This window comes from Passer montanus, unplaced genomic scaffold (genome assembly GCF_014805655.1).
Source record: "Passer montanus isolate IOZ18808 unplaced genomic scaffold, ASM1480565v1 scaffold88, whole genome shotgun sequence".
Lineage (NCBI taxonomy): Eukaryota > Metazoa > Chordata > Aves > Passeriformes > Passeridae > Passer > Passer montanus.
The window spans coordinates 607,240-619,153 of NW_024374145.1; the positions used below are offsets into that span (position 1 = coordinate 607,240).

The window sequence follows — 11,914 nt, forward strand, 5'->3', positions numbered from 1 at the left end:
TGGAGATTAAAAAATTCAAAATGCATCAATTTACATGGCAAAAGGCCAGATACAGCCAGTAACTCAGTCTCTGCATTATCTGGAAGATGGTGCCAAATCAGTATCACCAAAGCACTGTGTCAGACAGGAGTGGTGCAGTGGTGCTGCATAAAAGCAGTGTTTACCCCGCCTGTATCTCTGTTTATCTTTCTTCCAGCAAAGTCCTACTGTGTCTGTAGTGCAGCACGAGTTCCTCGGTGGCAGACACCAATCTAAACAACTATGCCTAAATACTTACAAGAGAATTGAAATTATGACTGAACTTTGGGAAAAAAGTTTTAAAGATCCAATATCAGCCTTGTTATTTTTACTACTACTATTGGAATGATTGTTTCTTGTAATATTAAAAAAGATACTTTAAAAGATATCTCGATACTGGATTAATCTGATCATTCACTGCATCATGAAGGTTCTGATCTCATTATTCTTAAAAGCATTGTTTAAAAAACATCTTGCAGAAGCTTTTAAAAATTCCTTCTAATTCTGCTACTAATTTGCTACAGAACTGAAACATTGAATACCTCATCTATTAGATGTTTTATTTTTAACAACACATCTGGCAATTTTCTGTATGTTGAACAGATAGCTTATGCAGAAATGTTTTTCACATTTTTCTGTGTGCACCCTGTAGCATAGGCAGGCTAGATTAGACAAACATCCAACACCCACAGTAACATTTTCCTGTAAATAATCTAACTTCCCTGTGGTACAGTACCCAGATTTCATGCCTTTACTGGTGAATATATATCTAGGAAATAAGTATGGCTAATGTATATATTTATGTTAAATGGAACGGAGACTGGATGTGTTTATGTGTCACCACGCAAGCATCAACCTGTACATGATTCAAAATTCATTTGAAAGTTAAGATTCCTTTTTGTTTCAGCTGTAAAACTTCACACAGAGAAGCAGACTGAATTTCAGGTAGGGATTTAGTTGATTTGGAGCTAAGGTAACACCTGATTTTATCACTATGAGTTTTATCAGGTAAGAATGGTGCTAATGCTAATTATAATACTTGAACAAGTGAGTTAGTTCTTTGGTTTAGTGTGTGACTGAGATCAGAATTTAACTTAGGGTCTTCCTAAATGCTGGTACAAATCATTTGTTACTTTTGCTCCCAATTACAGTTAAATTAGCCAGTGTCTTGAGGTAATACAGCTACTGCAGCTGGTGGATTAGGATATGGCTTTGCTAATGCATTGACCTTCTTCATCTGTGTAACATGAGTTAATTTTCAGCCTGACAGTAAATGCTGAAATTTGAATTGTAGCACTAATGCACCATTTTTTCATCTGTCAAACCAGACTGAAGGGTCATTTAGTGATGAGGATAATGGTTCACTTTGAAAGAAGAAAAACTAGCTTCTAAATTTTAGGGGGAATTCTAGATCTTGCTTCAAATAACAAGCTGAACTAGGGAAAAATTAGCCTGTGACATTTGGGTAATACTTCACCTGTAAGTCTGAATATTTGCCTTATCCTTATACTGATTCTGTACAGGCACATTGGAATATTTGCCATGACAAGTTAGACAGAATAATAAAACAGCCTATGAAATTTAGTATTCAGGCTATCAAGCCTCAAAAAGAGGCTTTTTCTGAAAAATGAATCAACATTAAACTGTTTGCTATAATGGGAATTTCCAGTGTCAGTTTGTGACAAGTTTTAATTGTTTCTCTACACCTTAAGAAACCCTAAACCTAAGAACTGTTGGAGACTGATTTTTAATTTTTGTTCCTCTCAGAAGTGTCTTTCTTTCTTTCCTGCAGCACGGAAAAGGATATGCTAGTCACTTCTACAGGACTTACCTGAAGCAGCATGATTTGCACAAAAGAAAGTCGACCAACAAAAAGCATCAGCTTTCAACTTCATTATCTTGGCCATCCAGTTCTGTGTAACTGAAGGATTTGTGTGCTGTTGGAGACATCCTGGCCAACAATAGGACCTAATTGCTCTCAGCAGGCCTGAGAAATGAGTTGAAATGTGTAGAACTGTAGAAACTTCAGAGGCAACTGATCTTGCCTCTCTGATCAGTGTGTGCCTGTTTACAGCACTATATATCTTTCTCTCTCCAAAATGTCACTGAGCCCTTTAGATGTTTATATTCACCACAAAAAGCCAATCGTACAGATAAACGAGATGTGCATTATAAATGCAATATCACTGTTTTAAACTTGACTGTTTTATATTATTTTTGTGTGATCAAGTGTTCCCCAAACTATTCCAACTTTACAAGAGAGATTGTGATCATGTTCTTTTCACCTGTGGGTCATAAAAATGTTGTTAATCTGAAGACCCACAAAATTATCGAAGACATTTCTGTAGTTTATACACCGTGTTGCAAAGTGTTTACTGTACTATTTCAAAGCTTCTAAATAAATATAAAATATATATATATTATATTATATATAATTTTCCGAAAAACGTGGTACAACTTAGTTGATTTTTAAATGGATTCATACAGTCTACACCATACACTGAAGCTAGAAGATAATTCAGGGTTCCTAAGCTATCCTTGCTAAAAACAAAAATAAAATAAACCTTTAATAGTACTTCCCCAAAATTCGTATTTTGGTCGATCCTGTTTTTGTTGTTAAAAAAAAAAAAAAAAGCTGTAAGCAACAACATTTTGTCTAAAAAGTTGTAAGGAATTTTCAATGCCAAAGATGCAGCTGTCAATATTACCCGAATGAGCGCTATGTACTATCAGAGGTATAAACCACTCTCCATTATTTTGATTATGTTTCTATGGTTTTTAATTTGGAATCACAAAATCTTTTATAAGGCTCTATAAATTCACCTGTATATGTTGTTAAAAAGAACACTGGGTGTCTGTACATTTTGCAATGTAAGATATAATGTAAGTGAAGTTAAGTATTTTAAGAAAATCATCCCAAGCTCATAAATATGTATACATACATACATAAATACATACACACACACACAAAAACACCCATACATCTCTCTTTAACATAGTTTTGTGAAACTATACAAATATATTGCCTAAAAATATTTCTCTTGTGGCTAGGAATAGTTGTTGATAGAATTCAAATTACAAAGGCAAAGTATATGCCAGGCTCTTTTATCACAAAGGAGATTTCCAATTAGGAACATGGCACATTCTCAGCTGACCCCTGTCCCATGGGAGTTAAAATGGTGTTGGCCACCATTTTTGTTGGGAAAAGGATTAAGCCCTTGCATATAAACTTTATGTTCTGTAATAATTCTGTGGTCTGAAACAGTATCTTAGAGCGTTTCTTTTCTATGAAATATTGAAAAAAAGTAAAATTTCAAAGGTAAAGTTTAAAACTGCTTTCATGTCCATGGAGTTTAAGTACCATTTACTAAATGTAAAAATCTAGTAAAATTTTTTCTTTTTTTTTTTTTTTGTACTGTGATTTTTTTCCCTCACTGTACCTTAATACATCAAATAATGAAAGCAAATTAGAGCACACCTTGTTGTCAGCCAATGCCTAGCCAAATTCAAACCAATTCTTACTGATGATTCAATATTAAGTAAAACAAGAGAAAATGTTTTATTTATTGCAGTGGGATTTGGATCATGCCATTATATAGGAATTCTCTTATCCCTACCAATGCTGCCATGGGATGAATATGTGAGAGGTTACTGCCATGTCATAATAGAATTTGAGTTTCTTATTTTTGTTTGTTGGTTCTGGTTTTTTTTTTTTTTTTGTTCTCTGTAATTGCAGTTTTTGTTACATAGGAGTATATAAATCACCTGCATGAAAACCATCTTGCTGTGAATCCAAATATACACAGGGAATTCAACATTCCTGATCAAATTCCACGAGTTCTTTGTACAACTAGTGGACTGGGCCCTGCTGTTGTTAATATTCCAAACAAAATAATATACTCATACTTTAATGTGCACATCGAGCACGTTTGTATAACGACAAATTGTTTCATGAGATCCTTTTAAAAATGTGTGTTATACAAAACCTAATTCAAAAATCCCCCAAACAACTTTAATAGCTATTGATTTGAGCAAATACAGCAGTGAAATGTTCCTCCTGCTACCTCCTGCTCTAGGTAGCAGACATTTTAGTTTAGTTGCCTACAGGCTTCATTTATTTTATGAAGAAAAACAATGGAATTTGTGAAAAATATTTCATTTAAAGGAGATTGCTAGATTCTTGTTTCGGCTTTTAAAGCAAGAAAGTCCTTGCCATTCTGAAACCTGTTTCTAAGTTTTTAATACAGACATATATTGTAATTTATGGTTGTCTTTTGGTCTTTGGGAGGAAAAGGAAATTGTTTTACTTTCTATTTCATGGACAGCCAAAGTGTTTCTATTTAATGAAACTCTCTTCACATTTTGCATGCCATTTTTTTTCTAAAAAAATAATTAACCATATCATGTCCTGTCATTAATTTCCAAAACTGAACTCTTTCCATCAAGTATGATATACATACAGATTTAATATATTTTTTATTCTTATTTAATGTTAAATACCATTGGCATTGGTCCATATATACTCAGAAATCCTTCTGAGTTCACTGGGAGAGTCCTAGAAGGAATCATAGTAGGATGCAGAAGTGTCAAGGAAAAGGAAGAACTGAAGTATTACATCCTGAGCTCTCGAGATGAAGCTGTAGCTTCTGCTGATTTCCCTTGCTCACTGTGAGTTTTGGCGCACTAATATTTGCTGTCACAAGCCTTGGGACACATTAAAACCCAGTACACAGCTGCTGTCCCAAGGGAAGGGCAAACTGGGCAGTGCAGAGGCTCAATTTGTCCTGTTTCTGTTTTAGTGGGCAGCTGGCCACCTCCTTTTGAAATTGCCTTGTTCAGCACCTCCCAAGTATTCCATCACACTGCTGGCTGCAGGGACAGGTCTGTAAATGCCTTCACACCTCTCTCAGTGTGTGTGCCTCTTCCTCTGAGCACGAGTGATGCAAATACTGAAGGACTCTCATCTGCATGTTGGACCCAACTGTGAACTGAAAGTAATCAGGAAATATTTAGGTTGGATACTAAGGGGAAAGATTGATGCCCATAAATCTGAGATGAGGAAGGTTTTGGAATCTCCGTCATTGTAGGTTTTCAAGGGCAGTGCAAAAAAACACCTGTAAGGGATGATATAAGTGTACTTAAACTTGCCTCAGAGAAAAAGCACAGAGGAGGCTCTCAGTGCTGTTGTTCTGTAATGTTCCTAATGGGGCATGCTGAGCTTTGGAAGAGTTAATCTGTGCACAGTTGTAGGGTAAGAATGTTCTATCCTTCAATTAGTTATTTGAAGCAATATTTAATGTTTCAATTTACCATTTATGAGCATAATAGAACAAGCTGCCTGTGAGAATAACTGTCTTTGGAGTAAATTAGAATTCAAGCAGAGAAGACAGGGTCTTATAAAAGATAACAATATGGAATCAGGTCTGTGAAACTTTTTCTTTTTTTTTTTTAATTCCTGATTTAGATATGTAGCAATAGATTTTTAAGCAACTTGCCTATTAATATTCTTCAAAATCAGACTTTAGTTTCTTCCAAAACTTAGAAATACTAAAACATTTCACTACTTGAAATAGAATTCCAATTTTTTAAAGCAAGTTTTTGCTAACAGGCCTATTGAGGGAAGGTATTTCCATGAACATATTCTCAAATTAATGGAACAAAGTGTAGTAATTTTTCATTAGTGTTGTTGCAAAATTAGGTGAAATGAAAATACACAGATAAATACAATTTGTAAAGATTCCTGCATTATAGCCTCTAAATAGTTGTGGGGGAGATGTGTGTGTGTGTGTGTGTAACCATAGTTAAAATTCCGGAAGGTTGCCATGGGATTTTTTTCTTACAGCTCCTATCAGTAAATGTGAACAAAAGGGTAGAAACACATGTTAGGGTACTATGAAACTAGACTTGTTCCTTAGTGCAGAATGGAGTTTTGCATTCAAGAATTAAATTCAGCCCCTCCTTCATGTGTTATACCCACAATCAAGCACACGTCTTTTTTTTTTTTTTTAACTTCCAAAATATTACCTAGAAGGTTTTTGTTTTTTCGTTCTTTCTTAAAGTAATATCATTCCTCAGGGTAAAGGGTGGATAAATAGATAGTCTTCCTAGGCTGATAAACTGCAATTGCAATTTTGCAAGGCTGTTAAATATTTGTATGTCTTACCTGGAGAAAGCTGATCGTAACCTGCCACTGTTCCATGTTCTAGTCTCGAGTTTTATGACATTTGGACTTGTGAATTAAAACCTATACAAAGGTGTAGGGGCCAAAATAAACATCTTTGATATGCATTTAGTTATTGCAATTTGATTGCAAAAAATCGGCATCAGATGTCTATAAAGGGTAGAAAGTTGTTTCTATTCTGTTTGCAGTAATGTAAAAGACAGCCAGTAGGACTTTATTATAATATTGTGCTATGACAAATTCTGAAACTGTGAGTCAAATCCTTTGCACTGATCCCTACAATCATAGATCAAATTCTTCTTAAAGAGCTCCTTCATTTTATTTTGTCTCTTAGAAATGGATACATATATATAAACAAATATACACAGCCATTACAATCCATTGTTGAGCATCTGTGTTTTTGTAGATATCCTCATATGTAAGAAATAAGCAAGAACTAACTTGGACAGATTTCTTGAACTGAAATTGTTTTTGGATTTGAATTTGTTAATAAAGTTCATGATATTGACAGACATCAAGAAAAATGAAATCTCTGTGGGTGTAGCTCTCCAGAAGGCAAACGCTTCACTTAGGAAGCATCCTGTCAAAAAACTGTATAAATGCAACTGCTGGAAATCTTGCTGAGTCAAGATGAAAGATGCTGTGCTGAAGCTTTCTTGTTCACTGTGTCAGCACTGATTAAAGTGTTCTCTGGATGGTAACCACTTTAGGCAAGCAGAAGATATCAAAAATTGCAAGCAGGATTCATATGATGTTTACCATTCCTGTGGAAGAGAAACACAGACAAATAGGTGAATATATACTGAAATACTGATCTATATCATACAATATGGAAAAAAAAGTGAAGTCAAACATTTAAAAAAAGAGAATGCTTTCAAATACATACGCTTCAAAGATTAAAGTTCATCTGATGCTCAACTTTAAGAAGCATATGCTTTTAAAAGCATATTTTGGGTAATTCATCTTTGATTTGCACTAACCCTGGAGAGCAATGTATTTTATGACAAAGTCTTACCACTACGTGATAAAGTGAATGTAACCAAACCAACCTTAAGTTTTAGAAGTCTTGGATCCAAACATTGAGGTTGAAAAACTGAGCTGTATTTTATATGCATCAGAGCCTAATTCCATTAAAGGCAGTGGCCCAAGTTGCAGTGATATGGAGAGCAAAAGGAAGTTTTCATTTCTTTCTTTATGCATTTTTTAAGCAAGAGCAGCCTGCAATAAAATTATTTGACACCAGAAAAAGGGAAACTTCACTGGCTTTGCTTTTAAAAAAGCTGCACAATCCAGTTTGGAAATTTGAAACTTTGGACATGGCTATGTGTCAGTGTGAAACAGACATTTCTGATAATTTTATCTCAAAGCAAAATAACACAAGATGCTAAGTGATATAAATGTTTAGGTATTCTATTAAGGTAAAGACAGAAATGCAAGGCTGAAAAGACAGATTCATGTTTTTGTCATGCAGAAGTTCAGAAAACTAACAATTCATTGGAACAGAGTATTCTTACACTGACCTAGTTGTTGGTTGAAAATGTACGCAAAACAAACAAAGAAAATATCAACCTCAACCTCACGGATGTTTCAGAAGGTTTTCCTCTGGAAGATAACAGATCCTAAGTACATTATCTCCTTTCAGACTTGGCTTAAAGATGTTTTTTTGCTGGTCTAACATACTTGGAGTGTAAAAGCAGCCCTCTGAATGGTTTGCATGTTCACCTCAGTGGAGGGAGAGTATTCTCATTTGTTGAGAATAATCTGGAAAAAAGACCTAGATGAAGCCTGATGTCAAAATTGCCTAGTAATTCCATGCCTATCACTACAGCTTTTCTAACCAGGTAGCAGAATAATTTACGACTGAAACGTTATGGGATGCTGGTGGAAAAGCAGTGGTGTGGCACTGTTCTTATGTGGGAGAAAAAAAAAAGGAGAGAAAGAATATTCTCTGGTCTTCCTAGTCTCACAGACAGCATTAATTGATACTTAAATAGTGTTTTGTTCAGGAACATAAATATCACGAAAGGAGAAGGATTTCAGCATGAGAGCAATATATTTGTTGTGGCTTGTGCTATATTAAAAAAAAAAAAATAAGAAGAATGCAAGCAAATATTCTCATTCTCAGCCCCCTGAAGATGAGGCTAAATGATGCCCTTATTGCTCACAGCCATTCAGTATTTGAGAGTGTCTCTGTTTGATTTATATTCTGGCTGTCAACAAAGAAAGAAAAGAGAGACTGTGCTGGAAGTTAAAGATAGGTAATTAATATAATCTAGGGGGAAAATGCAATATACCTTGTAATAACATAATTAAACCTCACTGAGCTGCCTGAAATGATCTGTTGAAAATTAAACAAACAAGCAACAAAACCCCCAGAACAAAAAATAATTCTCAGTCTCTTTCTTGGCACTCCAGGTACACATTTACATTAGATCGATCACAGCTAAATTGAAATAAAATGATTGAGTTATATATGGGAGGTATCATATTTTTCTTACACCTGTTTCCAGGGGATGGGAAGGAGCAATCCTGGCATCCATCACTTTCTTGCAGACAGGAACATTCTGGAACATTCCTCATCTTGTTATGAAAATTTAAGAATTTACAGACTTACTTCCAAATGTATTATTATATATTCTTCTTCCAATAAAACTTTTTAAAGGATGATATTTCACTGTGTTTTTGACCATTTATGTCAGCTATTTTTGACAGCTCCCTGTCATTGGGAATAATTAAGTAATAGACTTACCAGTCTAATTTAATTTTTCCTTTATAATTACAGATGGAGTTCAAGCAGCCCTTATCATATAGAAACTGTAATTAAGGCTCCCAGGTAATTTTGCTGCTTTGATTCCTGTTGTCACTTCCTGTGTTACAACACAGGGAATTAATTTAATTTTATTATTAAACAAATACAATTTTGTTCTGTTTAGTAAATCTGATCTAAGAAGTACCCCTTAGTTAGGAAAAGACTGAGGCAAAATCAAGTAGCTTACTGTTTTTCTTTTTTATATAAATAATTTCCAGACCTACCACTGCTCAAGAAGGACATGAAATGCAGTAACAGAAAATATTTAAAGTCTGCACTTTGATTCACTGGACTGGGGAAATTGCTTTCCTGTTTCCTTTCTGTCTGGAGTCAACTGGAAACCACTATTTGCATGCAAATGTTTTAGGTGTTTAATTCTTCATTCACAGATTTAAATCTACTGCTTTACTGACCTTGTTGCTAGTATTCACAGAACTAAAGTTCCAGGGCAAAAAAAAACAAACCTCAAAATACCTTATCCTTTCATCCCAAATATAACTGTCAGCACTGGAAAATATACGGAAATTGAAAAAAAAATTATTTTAAAGATGTATAGATGGATATTTTTATTGATAGATTTTAAGATATATTTTTAAAGATAGATTTATTGGCTGCTGTTCTGTGTGCTTTTATATCCTTTATTAGCAACCAAAATATAGTCCAGTGTTATGACAGATGCCTGCATCACTATCCTTATTTTCCTGAGGCATAACTGAGAAACTTCATACTGCAGAGGTGGGAACAGAACCTAGTTCCTAAATCAAAATAATAAGAGAAAAAAACACCACAACAATCATTATGCAAGAAAATAATGCAAAATCACATGGGTGCCACCATACTGAGCTCTCCCCACATCCAGGTTAATGAGCTAACTAGCAGTCTAGAGAGCAACATGCAATTTGGTGCCCTTGGTCTCTCTGTCAAAAGAATATATAATTATTCTTTTCAGAATGGGACAGCTTCAAAGAGAAAAATGAAGAGCTCTTCATCTTTCCACTCAGAGCCTAAATCCTTTTGGATTTGATGATTAGGGAGGGTTGGGAAAAGGAAATTTGGTTTAGAGCCCATCATATTAAAGAAGCATTTGTCCTCAGCAGCCAAGATTATGAGCAAATACTATGATCATATGGCATAAAAAGGGCCTCTGACACCATTTCTTTGTCTGGTAGTTTTCTGCTCAATACTTTTTTTCTGCAAACACCTAAAAATAGAATCCTGTTTTTGTTAAGATGTTTGTTAAGATGCTAAAGACTAGATACCTAAGATTTCCTGGGCAGATGGTATGACTTCTGGAATATATTACCAGGATGTGAGAAGTCTGTATTCAGTTCTTTCCACCTCATGTAATTTCTGCATCCACACCCAGCCTAGAAGAATTTCTAAACAGCAAGTTTGAGGATTATCTCCTTTTCTACTGTTGCAGTCTGCAAGAGCATTTAAACATCTCTTGCTTCAGGTACTAGGCACACTTGCCACCTCCCATGGCTTACCAGTGATTAAATACAGACTCACTTGCTCTCCGGTGAGTGTTTGATACTGTGCAAAAGGTTTTGCTCAGTAGCTCTTTGTAGATGACACAGAGAGTGGCAGTAGGAGTATAACAGAGAGCTTTCTCTTCTTTCAAAGGGAGGGATCAAGAATAAACCACCCCTGAAATGCTGGTCATGTAGATGAATGTCTTACCAGAAAATATTTGGACATAGCAGTGGCAAGGGCAGTCTAAAAATTCTACACTAAGGGAATGCAGTGCTGGGAGGGACTTACCTGGTATTTATTTGGCAAATGTTGAAAAGTTCAGAGATTCTGGGCAACTGAGTAAATATTTTGCAAGGTCTGTCCTGAGTCATCTTGTTGATGACAACAAAAATACCATACCAGCTGAGTGGTTTCCCTGGAAAGGGAACCTGTACACCAGCATCATAAACTGCAAAGGCACAGACAAAACATAAAGTAAGAATGTGGCTTACAAAACTACTGGTAGAAAAAGAGGATTTGCCCACCCCTCAGATTCCCATGGACTACACTCATGGCCTCAGACTTCCCAACGCTGCCTTTCACCCTGGTTCCCATCACCAGGCCTGATGCTGACCTCTACCATGGGTCAGTGTTTCAGCCCTTCCTTGGCCCAGTCCTGTACCCAGGGAGGTGCTCAGTGCCCAGGGTTGGGGCTGTCTTTACCTGGTCTCTGCTTGGGAGAGTGGGATAGACCTTGTCCTGCCACCCTTGGGGAGGCCCCAAGCCTGACCTTGACTCAGAATCCTCTAAGCACCCTGACATAAGGCAGTCATTGCTCCCAATTCTCTTTCCTTGCAGCAGGGTCAGCACTTTGAAAGCCATTGCCAATACAGGTTGGCCTAACCTGTTGCTAGAGACTGTAATAAAGCAGGATCTATGCCTCCATTGTGAAAGGGAGATTCCAAATTTGGTGGAAAAGAATATTTCATTTTGAGATCCAGCTTTGTTTTGACAAGTTTATTTCCTTGATATTATCTTATTGTGAAATACTAAGGTATTTAGATTGCAAAATACCAGTTGTTTCAAATAAATCAAACAAGAATGTTTCCTGTTCATATGTTGTCACTATTATTGAGGTCTTCACTTTGGTCCTGCCTTGCTCTTCCAAAGCAAAATCTTGCAGACATATAACAGAACTGTCTTCCTCTTTCTCCAATTTCGTCCCCTTCTGAGACATTTAAATTGGCCTGACCAAGTACTTTGACCAAGTAAGATAACGAAAGACATATGAAAAGAATTTCATTTAAAGAATTTTGTGCGCTTGTTGGCATGCAGGCAAAATCCTACTTCAATTCCAATTTCATCTAAATAAACCAAGGATCATAAATGTAGATTCTTATCCCACTAGAGGTCAACATCCTGCCCTGACAGGTCCATTGTAAAGAGGGCAA

At 35.8% G+C, this 11,914-nt stretch overlaps 1 protein-coding gene across 4 annotated transcripts in view; it reads left to right on the top strand.

The window, feature by feature from the left end:
* PCDH10 (protocadherin 10) overlaps positions 1-8,300 on the top strand; it is a 41,152-nt gene extending 32,852 nt beyond the window's left edge. For all 4 annotated transcript variants that reach the window (XM_039733439.1, XM_039733440.1, XM_039733442.1 and 1 more), the window contains one exon: positions 1,811-8,300. Coding sequence is in view for 1 of the 4 variants with exons in the window: in XM_039733442.1 (XP_039589376.1) it covers positions 1,811-1,830 (20 nt within the window). In the remaining 3 variants the exon portion in view is untranslated. The remainder of the gene's footprint in view (positions 1-1,810) is intronic.
* The last annotated feature ends 3,614 nt before the right edge of the window (positions 8,301-11,914 follow it).